The 17,852-nt window shown below is 37.7% G+C and overlaps 1 protein-coding gene across 2 annotated transcripts in view; it reads left to right on the forward strand.

Moving 5' to 3' along the window:
- UACA (uveal autoantigen with coiled-coil domains and ankyrin repeats) overlaps positions 1–17,584 on the forward strand; it is a 22,887-nt gene extending 5,303 nt beyond the window's left edge. Inside the window, exons 2-19 of one of the 2 annotated variants that reach the window (XM_009280401.2) lie at positions 728–861; positions 1,361–1,449; positions 1,728–1,792; positions 2,849–2,906; positions 3,423–3,493; positions 3,600–3,706; positions 4,658–4,839; positions 5,293–5,330; positions 5,742–5,828; positions 6,996–7,103; positions 8,184–8,216; positions 8,719–8,817; positions 9,020–9,056; positions 9,976–10,028; positions 11,469–14,159; positions 15,195–15,347; positions 16,242–16,307; positions 17,021–17,584. In XM_009280401.2, the coding sequence (XP_009278676.1) occupies positions 728–861; positions 1,361–1,449; positions 1,728–1,792; positions 2,849–2,906; positions 3,423–3,493; positions 3,600–3,706; positions 4,658–4,839; positions 5,293–5,330; positions 5,742–5,828; positions 6,996–7,103; positions 8,184–8,216; positions 8,719–8,817; positions 9,020–9,056; positions 9,976–10,028; positions 11,469–14,159; positions 15,195–15,347; positions 16,242–16,307; positions 17,021–17,092 (4,143 nt within the window). In that variant the 3' untranslated portion in view covers positions 17,093–17,584. The remainder of the gene's footprint in view (positions 1–727; positions 862–1,360; positions 1,450–1,727; positions 1,793–2,848; positions 2,907–3,422; positions 3,494–3,599; positions 3,707–4,657; positions 4,840–5,292; positions 5,331–5,741; positions 5,829–6,995; positions 7,104–8,183; positions 8,217–8,718; positions 8,818–9,019; positions 9,057–9,975; positions 10,029–11,468; positions 14,160–15,194; positions 15,348–16,241; positions 16,308–17,020) is intronic. The other variant, XM_019472383.1, reaches the window with a different exon arrangement.
- The last annotated feature ends 268 nt before the right edge of the window (positions 17,585–17,852 follow it).

A 17,852-nucleotide genomic window follows, 5' to 3' on the forward strand; every position in this document is an offset into this window, starting at 1 on the left:
GAGGAGGCTGGGGGTGCACAAGAAGTTGGGAGGGGGGACACAGCCGACAGCTGACCTCGACTGACCAAAGGGAGACTCCATACTGTATGATGTCATGCTCAGTATATAAACTGGGGGAGGTTGGTGTGGGGGCGGTGACTGCTGCTCGGGAACTGGCTGGGCATCGGTCGGTGGGTGGTGAGCAATTGCATTGTACATCACTGATTTTGTATATTCATTTATTATTATTATTTTCCCTTCCTTTTCTGTCCTATTAAACTGTCTTTATCTCAACCCATGAATTTTACTTTTTTTTTCCCAATTCTTTCCCCCATCCCACTGTGTGGGGGGGCAGTGAGCGGACGACTGTGTGGTGTTCAGCTGCCTGCCGGGTTAAACCACAACAGTTCTCTTGGTGCTTAGTTTTAGTCCTATTAGACAGAACAAAGCAGAATGAGGAAAACCAAAGAGGTTTGATCCTAAAGGTCTCCTTTAGGACCAAAGTGACTTAACCAGACTGTCTTAGAGCACTGTACGTTCAATGCTAACAGCCTGATTGAAATACTACAGTGTTGTTATACATAAATAACTCTGTCTTAACAGGTACAACTCTATCTGTGAACCAAGATATTTTTTGTTTTACCTCCCCGCCCTGCCAATTGCATATGATTCAGCCTTTTATTGAAGTTGCTTTAGTAGATCAATACTGTACCGTAAGCTCACTTGCTTTTCTAATTCTCTTATTCAGCTGAACACAGACTGGAACAAATATGATGACAGGTTAATGAAAGCAGCTGAAAGGGGCGATGTGGAAAAGGTTTCATCAATCCTTGCCAAAAAAGGAGTCAGTCCTACTAAACTGGATGTGGAAGGGAGATCTGCGTAAGTAACTTCCAGTACTCCAATAATGGTATTGGGAAGCTACTGAAAGTTACTCAATTCCTAAATCTTGCTGCTGCTCTAAAAACTCTTTTTAATATATACGTCTTTGTAATACATCATGTTAGATTCTAGCCTCACCTAAACTAGAATACCAGATAGCTAGAATGTCAAATTCTTATAAACAATCTTCACTTCAAAGTGAAGATCAGTATTTAAATACTTGCTTTTGCCAGATTTGAATGTTAGAGAAATGGAAAGCGTATTGGTTTTTCACCTGGCTCACTGATTCAAGGTAAATAATGACTACTTCTCCAAAAAGTCATCTTGTTCCTTAAAGTAAAATCTGCAAAACTCTTAACTGGATTTGGATGCTGTCCAAAACTGGATTTGTACTGTATAATGCTTTCAGTATGCAGCTGTTTGCTTTGACTTTCCTGGTTAATATTACCATTTCTGTCTATAAAACAGTTGTGCTTAAGCAAGGCATTTCTATTTTTAGATTCCATGTTGTAGCGTCAAAGGGAAACCTGGATTGCTTGAACACCATCCTTATTCACGGAGTTGATATCACAGCCACTGATGCTGCAGGTAGGCTTCCTCAGATGTCCAAGTGCAACTTGCAAAAGTTCTCAGCTTGATTTTTATTTTGGAGTGGGATTAAGCTAAACTATAGAATAGGTGTTCTTCCTTTCCATGGATTTCCCTGTGGTTGGCAAAAAAATTATCTGTGTGACTGTTGCTGAACTTAGAGGAAACTGGTCATGGCCAGCGATATAAGTTCGTGAATGCCCCTGACATTCAGCAGAACTTGAGAACTTTGGCTTTGTGCTGCTATTGCTGCTATTGATGTTGATCTCTCTTTTTAGGTAGAAACGCATTGCACCTAGCTGCAAAATACGGACATGCTTTATGTTTGCAGAAGCTGTTGCAGGTACTGAAGAATACAACTTGCCTGTTATGGTTTTTATTCTTGAGAAGAAAAAAGGTGCTCTTAAATATACTGGTTCAAAATTGGGATATGCCACTCATCTCTCTTTTTTAAACAATTACATTCTTTTTTAAAAAAGACAGGGGGAAAAGACCTTTTCATATTAAATAACAGGTTGTGGCTGAAAGAGTGCTAAAATAAAGAAATTTAACATCTTTTCCTCTCTTCACATAAACAATTACATTCTTTTTTAAAAAAGACAGTCGGGGGAAAAGACCTTTTCATATTAAATAACAGGTTGTGGCTGAAAGAGTGCTAAAATAAAGAAAATTAACATCTCTTCCTCTCTTCACATAGACAATCAAATCAAGTTGTAGTTTCTACCTCTTAAAGAAAATGGAGTTGAGTGTTTTTTAAAGACTAGTGCTCCTTTTGTGAATACATTTGCATTTAGGAACACTGAAAGGTCTGCTCAAGAGCAGTGTTTTCTTCAAAAGATGGGCATTTATATTCATAATCTTTCATTAAGGAAACAATATTGGGGGGTTGTCTTAGGTTTGTGTGATACTTATTTTTTTCTTCATTTATTCCTGATCAGTTTATGCTCATTTGATTTTTTTTTTAAACTTTTAATGGGTTCTTTTATCTTCTATTTTTTGGATGCATGTTTCCATGCAGATATAAATGGCACATTTTCTGTGGAGTGCCAGAACTAGTAGTGATACTGGTAGCGAAGGAGTAATGACAAGTAGTGGAGAATCTTAGCCATAGTGAATGAACATTTGAAAGTGTTTGTGAAAAGTCTGTGATGAATTGTGCATGTTCTTTGCACGGTCTTAATTTACTTCTACAACTCTTGATCAACGTGTTTAGAACACTAAAGTTTGTGTATCCATAGCTTTTTTTCTTTCATGTACGTCAGTATATTTGTAAGCTACAAACTTACTTTTTTTTTTCTTAAATCACTTTTTATTACTTTAATTCAAACCTCAAAACATGAAATGTTCTGTAAGTGCAATCTGAATCCTAACTGATAATGGGGGTTACTTATTTTAACAGTACAATTGTCCAACGGAGAATGTGGATCTTCAAGGAAGAACCGCTCTTCATGATGCAGGTAAAAGGTTTTGCTTTTCTGGTAACTAGTATGAAATCTAGATTTAGTTAATGGATTAATTTTCAGATGGGCCAAATTCTTCTCTTTTAATTTTGGTGACTGTAGTAGGAGAAAATGTTTTCTGTTCTCATGACATTTGTCCTCAATAACAAACTTGTTAACAGACTTAGCAGAGGTTGTAGGTCTGAAAGTCTTTTCTAATGCTCGTAAATTGTCTAGTGAAATCTTAAGCAAGTATCATGAGCAGTGTTTTAGAGCAATGATGTTAGTAGGTTAAGATACCTTTACTTTGGACTGTCTGAAGCCTCATATGCTATGCAGTGTTTTGAACAGTAGGGTTTGATTTCTTTTCATGTGCTTTTGAGTTGGTTGTGCGAGAACTAAATCACAGAGCCTTGTCATGCTTTAACTTAGTTGCATGAATTTTTGTGAAACAAATACGCCCAAGGAGGTGTTTGAGGTTTCACGAAGGCTGTTTTCAGCAGTATAACTTGCTCTTTCTTTTTCTCTTGAAAGCTATGTCAGACTGTTCCTCTAGCATACAACTACTGTGTGATCATGGGGCCTCAGTAAATTCAAAAGACGGAGTAAGTTGCTGCTTATAGCTCTCTCCTGTACAAACCCTATTGGAGGTCTTGTGCTTTATTTGCTTTCTCTCCCTTTCCTTATTTCTTTCCCCGTTCCTCTCTTCAGGATGGGAGGACACCACTAGTGCTGGCCACTCAGATGTGTCGTCCCACAGTTTGTCAGCTTCTGATAGACAGAGGAGCGGATGTTAATGCCAGGGACAAACAAAACAGGTAATGCATGCAGAGGGTTGTCAGAATGCCTGCTGACATTTAAAGGGTAGAAAGCTGTCCCTTGGCTTTCAGGCTACAGAATCAATATGCTAAATTCAGTGGAAAAAACCCTGGGATTTAGTTCAGAAGTAATGTGCCAATTCAATAATGCAGATAAGCGTGGCCTCTTTTTATTGCTTGTTCTTGCATCTAAAATACATACAGGCTTGTTACTGCCAGCAGAGAAACTGCAGTTGATTGCTTTAAGGGTTTGTCTGTCCAAAGCTGCATCTTGCACTCTTTGGGATCAATATGCAAAATGGATTGTGACAGAAGTGGTACTCTGTTAAAAAGTACTTGAGTCCCATTGGAGCTCCAAAGGGACCTAAAGCCCTTGAAATGCTTGCTTCTGTATTCATGGAGGCGGGGCAAGAGAGGGGTTTTCTCTTTGTACCTGCTACTTCTGCCAGTTATTTCTTGGAGGACGACTGTCTGGTGGCCAATGGACGTCAGGCTGCTGTGGGACAAAGCATGGGCACTTGCATTGCCTGTTCTGAAGCTGGCAAGTGTTTGGAAAGCGTTGCCAGGGCTCCCTAGCACTTGCCCCCCTAACTTTGTCTAAACTTCTTGTCTTGTGTTTGTGTCTATTGAGATTTGTATCTAGATAGAGAGGAAGCCAAAACTCACATGAGTTTTCAAAACACTGGGTGGCTCTCTCAAAGGCAGTAAGTTTATGCTGGGTTTCATGAAAATGTTGCTATTACAGCGTTTTTGCTTGCTTTTTAACAAATATTTAAACATTGACTAAATGACTTTTTAAAGCTGTTTCCTCTCTTGATAGAGGAAAGATTCCTTGACTCAAGTTTCCATGATTAGACATAAGTGTACGAAGGATTATTTCTCCAAGTGATTGCTCCATTAAAGCGTGAGATCACCTGAGTATCTGAATGCAGTCTTTCTCCCTGTCCTCAGGACTGCCTTAATGTTAGGCTGTGAATACGGCTGCAAGGATGCAGTAGAAGTTTTGCTCAAAAATGGTGCGGATGTTAGTTTGACTGATGGCCTTGGTCATGACTGTGCTTACTATGCCAGAATTGGTGACAATATTGACATTTTGGCTTTAATAAAAGCTGCCGTTGAGGATTCCAGCAAAGGTATGAAGAACATGGCTATAACAGTTCGCTGTTATTCTTTCATTTGAATTGTGTATCTTCCCACTGCTATGTCTTCAGGAACTGTTTTTTGGAGGGCAGCTGTAGTCCTTTTAACAAAAAGGTGATAAGCTGCCTGTTCGGGAGGGGAAAGGAGGCTTTTGGTTTTTGTTTGTTTTTTAGTAAAGAAAGTTTTTACAGTTAATGCAGGCTCTGATGCCTTGAGGTATTATAACATTGCTGAACCTTTGATTGCAGTATTGATCATAGGAGTTATTTAGCCTTATTTATAGAAAAACTTTGTACTTGTGAATGTTTCCGTATCTGATTAACTGGGGTGGTGGTGAATCTATTTCTTGAAATGTCCTCCCAAGATTGAAACTTGATAGAATTAGCTGAATGTGTTGCATAAGTGAAATGAATTTTTAACTTCCTATTTTTGTGGTGCTTTTTTAGCAAGAGATACCATGAAGAAAGGGCAGCCTGAACAAAAGGTAAGGCTGCTTATACTAAGTATCTCCTAAGGCAATATATTGCTGGTATTGTTGAGGGCGTGATTAAGATTGTGCTGTGATGCAAAACTAGTTCAGTATTTTTCAAATTCCTAACTTCATATGTAGCTGAGAAGATTCCCTATGTAATCAGATGGTGTGTCTATTTCTATTTGAAAAATATTCAATGATGTGCATATTCAGGATTAGAGTTTTGACAAGCATCCCATTTACTGTCTGGATGAGATCATGAGTGACCTCTTACTGAGAAGCAATCTGTCAAAATGTGAATGTTGGTAGTATTGCCCCCCAGTGGAAGCTGAAATGGAGGCTGAGCAGCCCACTGTCCCCAGAAATGGATATCTGCAGAACACAACAGGAATATAAATTAATACTTTACTGTTGCAATTACAGATTACTAATATGTCACAGAAGTGGAATCGGCTGCATGCGCAGGAGGAGGTGAATGTCAAGCTGTATCAGAAGGAACATAATGCTCAGGTAAGCGAGAAGGATTTCTGTGACTTGTGTATTCCCACATGCATAATGAACCAGACATACTAAAGACAAGATGTGCTTGTAAGTAAGCATTAACGATTCCATTAAGAAAGGTCATATATTGCTGTTTACTTAAAACTTAATTGCATGACTGTGTAATGTGGCAATTATGCAGATAAGCTGTAAACTTTTCCAGGGGGAAAAAAATCTTTTTTGTGTAATATAGTTCCAAGTTTCTTCATGTCTTAACTTTTCCTATCTCTTAACCTTCTGTCTACTACTTTCGCCTGCAGTAAAATCATAGGGTCACAAAGCAGGAAGACTTACTTTTTTAACGTTATCAGGAGATGTGTGTTTAAGTGTCTTACTAAAAATAACCTGTGTCATAATTGTTCTATTAACCAGTATTAATTTTCTCATCTCATTACTATGTCATTACAGTTTTCAAAAAAGTAAACAACGTTTTAAGCTATGGGGAGCAAACCACTGAGAAATTGAGGCCTTCGTTCTGAAATGCTTTGTAATAAAAGGATAAAGATCTCTAAATGCAACTTCTCTGGTTTGAGCTAAAGTAGTTACCACAGTTAAGGCGGCGATTATCAGGCAAGAGTTAAACATGCTTTATTGTTTGCATGTGAGCACTGAACTGATTGACGGCGCAAAGACCTATCATTTTCATGTGTTGGATTTATTATACGTTGCTAGGGTGATTCTTGTGGCTGCTGGAACAGTTAGCATATTTAAAGGTTGCAATGCTTTATGCCGGTGAGGCTTTTTCATTGCACCTTTGGCTGCAGTGGTTGGGTTTCAGGAACTGTTTTAACGTTAGTTATTTTTACTTGTTAACAGACAGCAGATAAGCAGCCTCTTGAGTGCTGTCAGCATTGAACGTAGTCTTACTCTGCTCATACTTTCAAAACCTGTGTGTACACTTACATGAAAATGAGCTACCTAGAGCTGAAAAGCTTGAAGACTCTGGAGCTTGTGCTTATGTAAAACTTCAGAACGAAACACACCTGGAGTAAGGCCACAAAATCATTAGGGGACTTGTTAGGCAATGCGTGGTGTCTTTAATGACTGTTAAAATTGTTGGTTCAGATTCTTTAGTTTTCCCAATCTGTGTGTGGTGTTTTGTGTTTTTTCAATTTTTTTTTTTACTTACTTTTTAAGGAATTGGAGTTAGAAAATCAAGATTTGAAAGATCGAATGAGAGAGGTGCAAGAGGAGCAAAGGATGCTGCTGGGTAGAATCAGTGGGCTACAACTACAATTGAATGAGGTAAACCTAGTATTGGAATAACCCGACTTGAAAGCTGTAATAACCACCTCATGCTGACAGTGAAGGCTGGTAGAAGCAGAAAGGAAAGCACGTGTAATTAGGACGCGGACTTCACTGCTTTCCTGTGAATTATTTCTGTATGTGTCACTGTCATTTCCTTCTGCTGCAAAAGCCTTTGGTCTTGTAATAATATTCAAAATGTGAGGAGACGTGTTACAACGTCATTCACTGATACTCATAAATTTGAGCAATAACATCTATGGCTATTCTTTGCAATCTAACATGAACCATGAAGTGTTCTGGTATGTTGTAATTTGGAGAGTAGACTTCATCTGCACAATTAAATGTAGGTGTTGTGTGTCAGTACTTTATCATAGCCACTGCTTACTTTCCAGCTGTTGTTGTAAGTGGAAACACAGAGAAAATCTTCAATTGGCAAAAACAGAAACAAGGGTTTTCAATAGGGAATTTCTCACCCAAATTTGAAACCCTATTTTTAAAAAAAGTTCCCTCTTCTTAGAGGTCTAAATGACCAGTACAATTGAGGAAGAAAATAAAAACAGGGTTGTTTTTTGCTTTGCGGAGGTTCACATTTGTTCCTTCACTGTATTTTTGTAGAGGTACATTTAAAAGGTGTATGCAGCTTCCCCTAAATGTAGCACATGGCTAGAAAAAATATTTCTTCTCATAATCATTGGCTTGTCTGAACTTCTCTCTTAAGCATTGCCTTTATAAAACAATCAAAAACCACAAACTCCTTAATACTTGCTTTCCAAAATCAGTAAACTTGTACTGAAAAACTGTACTCTTCTGCCGCAGTAGTGTATGATCTAGATAACTGAAAAGATATTCCAGTTTCCTAGTATTTGTCTCAAGAGACACGGCTCTGTCAAACATCCTTAACTTCTGTTTATTTTTATTTCTCTTGTCAGAGGTTAGATGGTAAATGGAAGTGGAACAGTCAGAAGCATGTAGCATTAGAAACTGGGGTAGACTTGTCAACTAATGAACTGTGTATAAGCCCCTTAAACATTATTGAAAAAAATGATTTGTGGGGGAATTTTTTTGTTATTTTTGCAGGAGCAAATGTTTGCAGATGATCTTGAAAATGAGGTATGATACATCACCTTAAAGTGTAATAGAACTATGAAATAGGGGAAGTGACTATCGCATTGAAGTAATGCTATTTAAAACTACAGAGAAAAGAAAAGCTATCTCTAAATGCTAGATGAAATATCTACTGATGTGTACTCAGTTTATACAACTGCACAGCATTTCTATTACTACAAATAATATATGTAATCCCTGTGGCACCTTTAAAGCAGACTTAATATTACAAGTATCTCTTTAGTGACTTTCAGTAATGCAAGACTAATAAATGCAAATAAATGAAACAATAGCAAATTATGTCGGTGCATATTCCCTTGACTCATTCTTCAGGACTCCTCTTGTAGAGGAGCGGTGTTGTGGAAGAACTTCAGAATCAAAAATTTAGGTATTCTTTCAGTGCTGATCTTGGTTGAAGTTCTCCCTAAACTTTTTAAAAAGTTGCTTGAGATCTTATAAATCTGGCCGTTCTTGTGGCTTTGGTTATTTGGCACTCTCTCTCTTTCAGAAAGATGAGTTGAAGAAAATCCTAACTACCAAGGAAAAACAGCAGGAAGAAAGCTTAAGAACTATTGAAGCTCTCAAAGCTAAACTCAAATATTATGAAGTACGTTAATTGATTTGAAATGTAATATAGCAATTGATATTTACAGTAGTAAATACTGAAGCAATTTTAAATTGTTGAAAGTCTTAAATGGTTATCTCATTGTAAAAGGCTTCCCTGCCCTTTAATCCCTAGCTTAACATATAGTAAAAATTTGAAATGCATTTTCAGCTTTGTTTTTGTGCTTCTTGCTGTTTGCTTTCAGGCTGACTTTGTGGGATCTGGAAGTAACTTTGGTAATAGTAAGTATATTTAATTCTTAAAACTTGCCATGCATGATGCAGTGTTAGAATACATAGACAAAGGGTGTGTTTTTCTGTCATCTCTTCCTTTTGTTCGTCTTAGCTATAGCCAAGCGTAACGTGTGTGTCCACACTTCAAACCTCAGAATAGTCAGCTGGCCCCAGTTGTGTTTGTACCTGAGTGCTAGGGCACTATTGATCAGTCTCACTTATGAGTGACTGGTCTTGTGAAATGTGCGTTGTAACTCTGCTACATCTTCTAGTAATGAAAAACAAGCTGAGCAAGATCTGTGTCCCAAATTGAGTCTTCCCCTTTCCGTTCTTCATACCTTAAACAACATTTATGTCTAGCTTGTGACAAAAAAAACTATGGTCATTGTGAAAGCGTGAGTGTAGGTAGGTTTGAAAGCAACTTTAAACACAAGACCTCAGCTTACACTTCTATTAGAAATTATTCCATTTCCAGAAACTGAAGTCTTTTGCATCCAACGTGGTTACAGGCCTGTCTTGTGCTTGTGTAACTTAAAATGTTACTTAATCTGTCATGAGCTGTCACGAGAGCTGTTTAGCTGCCTGTCAGGAAGGATCACTTATTTGGAGTGCAAGAGGGTGCTTTTCCCTGGTGTGTGCATGTGCAGACATGCAGCTAGCTCAAGGTGGCTTTCATGACTGTTTTGCAGAACAATACCTAGCCTGGCATAGTAGGAGTATTTTTTTTTTGTTAGTAGGAGTTTGTCCAGACTTCCTATGTGAATTAATTAAGGAGGAGTTGTTTTAATACCAAGTACTTAAACACCAGCCTGCAGCCTAGCGCAGTCCCATTGAATAGAATAAAATTAGGAAGGAAAATCATAGTTCTTGTGATTATGTGTTACTGTTTTTAAATAGAGACTAAATGCTGTTTGCTCTGCAAATCTAGGAAAAGAAGATTTATTACTTAAGCAAGGCCAAGTGTTTGCTGTGGAATCACAGGTAATAAATATTCTGCTACTTGAGAGAATTCTAAGATAGTTATGCTTGGGAAAGCTAAATATACTTATAAATGTACATACGTTAAACATTGCTTCTGAATACAAAATTTTCTGTAATACTTGCTTTGCTATGTTTATTTTTAACTGCTGGTGCCCTCTAGAGTTACATATGTGACATAGCTCTAAATGCTGTGAAAATGTCAAATACTAAGTGGTCTGTAATGAGCATTCTTAAAACTGAATCAACAGTCAGTGTAAAGTGCAACTGGTTGTTCACCTCCATGATTTTTTCCTATTTTAAATTCAGCTAAAACTCGGAAGACTTTATTTACCTGCCAGCCACATAATAATTACCTGCCAGCTCTGCTGATAGATAGCTACCTTTTAAAGCCACGATTCAGATATTAACAAGGCCTATCAGGCTCTTACAGTGAGTCATATGTGATAGGGATTGGTCCTAACTGACAAACTGTTCTTACACTTGAGTATTTCAGCTGTAATGCTTCCAGAAGTGAGCGATGGCTAGAAATAAATCTTAACATCCTATGCTTTCTTGCCAGATTTCACTGATGTATGTGTTTTGTATCTTCTGCTGGTAACACAGAAAAATACAGTCTCTTCTGCCATGTTTTACATAAGTTATCCAAATGGTCTTAGGATTTTTTTTATTCTTAGTTGAAGTTTAAAATGAGTTGATGTGCAATTCTTTAGGGGGGAAAAAAAAAGAAAAAGAAAAAAGGGGGGGGGGTGTGGGCACAAAAAGCCAACCAACTAAAAAAACCCAAACCATGTCCCAAGCAGGAGTTAAGTGGCTTTGAGCTAGTCATGTCTGGAAGCTACATACTGCTTTCTGGTCCTTGGAACATGAATGAGATCATTGGAGCAAGCCTGTGCCATGTAATAGCCATCACAGCTGGTAGTGAAGACCACGTGGCAGGAGGGCAAAACTGTTTTTTTTGAGATATCCTTTACTGGACAGTAAATGAAATGACAGTTTTCCTCAGTCTTTTCAGAGAGAAGGTTCTGTTAACCATGACATACTCTGTTCTGATTCCTTTTAAAATTATTTTCACATGCTTGAGGGACAGGGGAAATCTCTTAAATTAAATTTCTAGCAGATGAGTGATTAAATATGAATAACAAGGGAAATGAAATGAATATACTATACCTGCACTTTAATATTAGTCAGTAGGGCCCAATGGTTGGGAAACAGTAATGTGGAGCTATATTCAGGATTTTTACTGTTAAAAGCTGAAATATATATGTTCTGTAATATGGGCAAGAATAGATTAGTGTGTTTCTAAGAAAAAAGAAATCTCTCAGACAAATTTTATGCTCATATCAACATAGGTTTAAGACAGTTATGTATATGAAAGCACATATATATATGACTTGTCAAACTTGTAAACAGGTATTCATTTTTGTGCCAATTTATCTTCAGTCTAGGTCTATGCTGAGACCCCTGGAGCTCTCCCTGCCTAACCAATCATCCAGTTCAGAGAAGGAAACTTTAAAGAAAGAACTTGACAACATGAGGACGTGCTATGGTGCAGCAAAAGAAGAAATTAGCAAATTGCAGAGGGAACTGTCTCACAAGGTATCTGAATGTAAAGCTTTGGCATCAGAGTGTGAAAGAACCAAGGTGGAATCTGATGGACAGATAAAACAACTGGAAGATGCTTTAAAAGATGTACAGAAAAGAATGTTTGACTCGGAAGGCAAAGTTAAGCAAATGCAGACCCACTTTCTTGCTCTGAAAGATCACCTGACTAATGAAGCTGCTTCGGGAAACAGTAAGCTAACAGAGGAGCTGAAGGATCAGTTGAAAGAAATGAAAACGAAGTATGAAGGAGCCTCTGCTGAAGTGGGAAAACTAAGGAACCAGATTAAGCAGAATGAATTGCTGGTGGTAGAATTTAAGAGAGATGAAGGAAGGCTAGTGGAGGAAAATAAAAGGTTACAGAAGGAACTTGTTAAGTTGGAGATGGAACGAGATAAAAGGGGAAGAAATGTCACAGAGTTAGAAGGGCAGCTCAAAGAAACAACAGCAAAGTTAGCCCACTCTATAACTTCAGAGAAATTTGAAAACATGAAGCGTTTGTTATCAAATGAAGTGAATGAGAAAGCAAGGAAGCTAGCAGAGCTGGAAGGAGAGCATGAAAAACTGCAGGCGGAGATACTGCTTTTAAAGAGGGAATCTGAGAGTCAGAAAGCTAAACTTGCTCAGCATGTAAAGCCAGAAGACCACGAACAAATGAGGAGTGGGTTTGAGCGAAAAAATGAGGAACTTGGGAAGACAATTTCTGAATTATCACAGAAGAATCAGACTCTGCAGAAGGAACTTGAAAGATTGCAGATCGATAACAAGATGCTTAAGCAGCAAATCCAAATGCTAAAAACTGAAATTAAAAGCCAGAACGTGCCTTTAAAAATTCACGAAGAATTGAAGAAAACAAATGATCTGACTGTTGGTGACCTGACCAAAAAGCTTTTTGAAATAACAAGAAAGTACAATGAAAGCAAAGCAGAAGCTGAAAAGTTGCTGGCAGAGAAGAACAATTTAAGTGAGAATATCAGCCACTTCCAAGCTGTGTACCTGTCTCCAGAGCAGCACAAAAAAGAAGTGGAAGCTTTAAAATCTAATGGCATTGAACTTGAAAAGCAGCTTGCTGAGCTTCAGAAAAAATATGAGGATGAACAAGGAAAAGTGTGCAAGCTAGTCTCTGAAAACACAGTCATAAGAGAGACTCTCAGGGATCAGTATGTGTTGGCTACAACACATGAAGAGATTAAAACAGTCTTGAATAACACACTAGAAAAGAATAACAGGGAGCTGTCAGATCTGAAGGAAAAAACTGAAGAGATAAAGCAAGAATTCATAAGGGTAAATGAAGAAAATGGAACTTTGAAAAATAAGGTGAAACTCTTACAGAATCAATTACAAACTGAGTATATAAGTTTAAAAGATCATGAAACTACAGTGACTACTTTAAATAAAAGCATGCAAGAACTTCAGGAGAACAATGTTGCGATTATGGCTGAATATAAGAGGGGTCAAGAAGAAATTTTACAGTTGCATGCAGAAATTGAAGCCCAAAAGAAGGAAATTGACACAATTCAAGAATGCATTAAGTCAAAATATGCCCCGGTTGCCTCCTTTGAAGACAGAGAACAAAGCTTTGAAGCTACAGTGAAAGAATTAAAAGCACAGTTGCAGGAACAGGTGCAGAAGTGCAGAGAAAGCGAGGAGGAAAACAAGAAGTGCAAACAGGAGAATGAAAAGCTCAAAAATGGCTTTTTGTCCATCCAAAATGACTTGCAGCAGAACTATATCCTTGCTGAGAAGTCCCGTGAAATGGAAAAAATGTTCGCAAGCAAAATGGAGGAGTTGAATAAGCAATTGAGAGAATTGCTGCAGAAATACACAGGCCAAAAAGAAGAGAAAGATGAGCTGCAAGAGAGTACCAAGCAGCCCATAATTATGAAGGCTCAGCATCTTTCAGCAGAACAAATTGAAGCCTTGAAGAAGGCTCTTGGTCACACTATAGAGGATCTAAAGGAAGCTCTCAGAAGTAAGAAGGAATGTTATGACAAAGAAACACTAAAAGTAGGAGAACTACAGCGGGAATTGTCAGATCTAAAAAAATCTTCAATACCTTTGGTAGAATATACACAAATGAAGGAAATGCTAGGACAAGAAATTGTAGCAACCAAAAACAGCTTGAAGGAAAAGGAAGAAGAAAATCAAGTTAAAAATGAGGAAATCTTGAAGTTGCAGTCTGAGATTCAGCTTACTCAACAAGCTTTAACAGACCTGGAGAGTAAAGAAGTGATTGACATATCAGAATACAAATCCATGAAAAGTACTCTGGAGGCCCAGATTAATAGCATAGCTGAAAATTTGTCCAATATGAATAAAAAGTACGAGGAAGCATGTGAGGAGGCTTTGCAAGCTAAAAAGAGTGAGCTTTCTTTAAAGGATGAAAAGGAGTTGCTTGAGTTACGGAGTTGCAGTATTGAGCAAGAAATCAAAGACCAGAAAGAAAGGTGTGATAAATCATTGACAACAATTATTGACTTGCAGAAGAGAATACAGGAATCTGCAAAGCAGGTGGAAGCCAAGGATAACAAGGTAGGATGTGTCAGTTAATGCTCTTGATATTTTCGGTTTAGCAGTAGGGAACTAGTCTTCAAATATAGCTACTTAGGTATTCAAGCATGACTTTGTGTACTGAGCATTAGGTACCCAGGACTGGCCCAAATCTGCTAAGATGAAGTCCTAGTTTTGGTAGCATTATACTAAGTTTTTCTAATTCCTCGTATGTTTCAGGCATCATTTGTTGTATTTAAAATCTAAAACTTTCAGGCTGAGTTTCAGACTTCTGGGGTATAAGCTCATTCTTCCATCAATTTGGTGACTTATGTTTTCAGTTTACTTTTAAATACAAGAAATATTCCTAGTTTGGTTTCCATGTGTTGATAAACTACTTCAGCGCTTTCTGTGTGAAAGATGATGTTAGCTTGATGTAAGGAGGAAGATGATTTTGTGACCAATTAGCTTTTGAAATGCCTAAATGGGGCTTTTTATTGATCTTACATACGTCTGGTTCACTTTAGCAGATTGTTAGTGTGAAAACACTTTCTTACAGTAAAATCTAGGAGTGAGAAATAGTACTAACTCTGAATCTAGAAGATATTTGACATCGATATTAGGCACTCTATGTTTCGAGAGCTGTGCTTTTTATTTAAGCTAAATGTATGCTGTTTGTATTCCTCCTTCAGATAGGTTATATTTGCATATAATTTAGAGCTGTATTTGTTTAGCATCTCTGGCTTGCCTTCTGACTGTTCATCGTCCTTTTTAGAAATTACACCTAGAATATCTTTAGAGCATAAGAAATTTATGTCGCTGGCTGACCTCCAGGGTCCATACCTCCATACCTTACAGATTTCAATGCTAGGAAGCAGAACGTGAACCAGTGATAGCGTGTCATGGAAATGAAGTCCTGTATCTTTGCGAAGTCTCTTAGCCAGTGTGATGGCAAGCTGGGACAAAGACCCTTCAATGCTAGCTGATCTTCATCAGACTTTAAAAAAATGTTAAAAACGCTAGTTTTCGGTAACTGAGAAATCCTTAAATGAGGTTTTTGTGTGCTTTTTTTTAAAGATAACAGAGCTGCTTAATGATGTAGAGCGGTTAAAACAAGCTCTTAATGGCTTGTCTCAACTTACATACACCACTGGGATTCCCTCAAAGAGGCAGAACCAGCAGGTTGAAATGCTCCAGAACCAAGTGAAAACACTGCAACAACAGCTAGCTGTAAGTAATTGTGCAAGGTGTTGTCTGAAATGCAGTAGCATTGCTTACAGTTTCTTGTATAAAGAGGGTCACTGGAGCACTGGGGTTGACTGTAGGCTTAGACTTCAAAAGTAGAGTATTCACGAATCTTTTATTTTTGGGAACTTTTCCAGATGAAAGGGGGACAAACAATTTGGAGAGACTTATGCTTACGAGATATGCTGCTATAGTTCATGCCGAGACCATTTCTGTATGCAAGTTCCACATTAATATTTTCTTGCAAAAACCACCAGCCGTGTATTTTCTCACTTTGAAAGAAAGTGAGATAGTCCTTTCTTAATGGATTTGACTTTGTGTTCCCTTTTCTGCAAACAGTGTGAAGTCTATTGTTTATCATTAAGTACTATCAGTAAAGGGGAACACTTTATGGTAAGTACTGTGAGTTTGTGCACAAACATGTTTGTGGCCCCTGTGACTTCAATAAAGCTCATTAAGCTATGTATGTGAGCAAAGTTAGTTATTTGTAAATCTGTACAGAAGTAGGATACATCTTTAATAGTATTTGCAAGGTTGACCCTTATAAGGCAAAGCATTCTTAAATTAGGTGGTTTTAAACAAATAGCTAATGCCGTTGATGAAACAAGTTTTTCATCTCAGCACCTGGGCTGACACACTAGATCAGCGTGTCTCTGATAGCCTTTCAGCAAAATTGCTTTGCTGCAAGTAAGCAATAAAAAAAGTGAAGCAGTGACTTTTTTCTTGAGTAATGGAGGGGATATAGCTAACTTTAACCTCGAGATTCTGCTTTGGCTAGTCTATAAGTGCACAAACCCAAGCCCACAAAGTTGGAAATAGGCAAGAGTAGATGTTAAAAACTTGATGACTTCACCTGCTCTTCCTGTCTTCTTTTTATAGGATGCTAAAAGGCAGCATCAAGAGGTAGTTTCAGTTTATCGGACACATCTTCTTAGTGCTGTACAGGTACGATAGTCCCAAGTTCAGATTGTTTTACTCTGTCATCTCAATGTAGAGATTCTTGAGACATGTTTCTAACTGCCGTACTGGAAAACCTCAAACTTGAAACTAGCATCAAGAAGTACCTGTTCTCAGGTTGAGAGTTTTTATTTAGAATGGACTGATCCAACAAAAAGCCAAACACATACCACAGCTGTAGTCTTATTGTGCCATCTTCTTATTACCATTTGTCTATGTGTAACTATATATAACAATAACCTGCTTTGAAGGGTGATGGTGTCTGGTGATGCGAGCGTGTTATTAAGTCAAGTAGAAGTTGGAAACTTAATGCAGACTTATCCAGTGGCTCTCACTGAACAAAGAGCTGATCAACTAATTCAAGCCTTATGACTTCAGACACTTAAGCATGCAAAAGGGGGACCATTACTACAGCAGCAGGCTGTGGAGTCCAGAGGATAGGAACAGTAATTTTTTCCCACGTCATATTTTCATAAAGGAAACTGCTGTGTCAGAGAGGCAGACCCTTCTTTCTCTCATGAGAAAAAAATAACAGGATTCCTGAAGTATTTCAGATTTTCCCAGAGAGTGGTGAAAATACAGCAATGAGTTAAAACTTTCTGGGTAATTTTGAAGAATCTCCTAATGTTTGTTAGTAATGGATGGTTGACACTTCATGGGATTTTTAATATTTCTTTTAACTAAGTGTTTGCTTGCTCTAGGGTCACATGGATGAAGATGTCCAAGCTGCTTTACTACAGATCATTCGAATGAGACAGGGACTTGTTTGCTGACGTGCTTAGTGCCATTGCTCTTGAAGGCTGCTGCATCTTGTAGGAGTGCTGTGATTACGGTAGTGATAACCTTCATGAGATTTATATAATTAGGATAATATAGCTGCAATTAGAACCTCCAAATATGAAACAACTTACAAAGCTGAAGTATTTTCTTCCTGTAAAACAGTAAAATAGGGCTACTAAGTTTCAGATCTGACACTTCTTTCATTTAGATTAATAAAAATGTAGAATGTCTTTTAAAATTGGTATACAAGCTGACTGTCAAAATGATGACATAGTAGTTAAATTATTTTAATGTCTGATTGACCACTTATTAAAGCAAGGCCTATACCCAGAAACTCCAGTTTATCCTATAACTTGGGACTCTCATGGTATGGTTAAAAATAAACTATGTTCAAATGAGCTTGGCTAAGTATTGTAGCTGTATATCTCCTTTAATGATTAAGAGAAAGTGTTTGTTTTGTCACATAAGCTGATCAAGACATACTACAACATGCTTAGTAAGTCAGCTGCAAAGGTAGATGAAAGGTATTTAGGTATATGTTGTAACTTGGCTGGCCAGGTTACAGACTTTATTTAAATATAAGCTTAAGATGTAGTGCCTTTGCTTTTTGCAAGACTTAAAAACCAGTTTTTCCATCAAAACACTAACTTCTATGTTTGCCTCCCCTTCCCCCCTCCCCAAGATTTTTCATGAATGCTTTGTAATTTTGATTACTGTAGGCTAAAATAGTGGGACTGGGGTGTCATGGTTTGT

This window comes from Aptenodytes forsteri, unplaced genomic scaffold (assembly GCF_000699145.1).
Source record: "Aptenodytes forsteri isolate BGI_AS27 unplaced genomic scaffold, ASM69914v1 Scaffold83, whole genome shotgun sequence".
NCBI lineage: Eukaryota > Metazoa > Chordata > Aves > Sphenisciformes > Spheniscidae > Aptenodytes > Aptenodytes forsteri.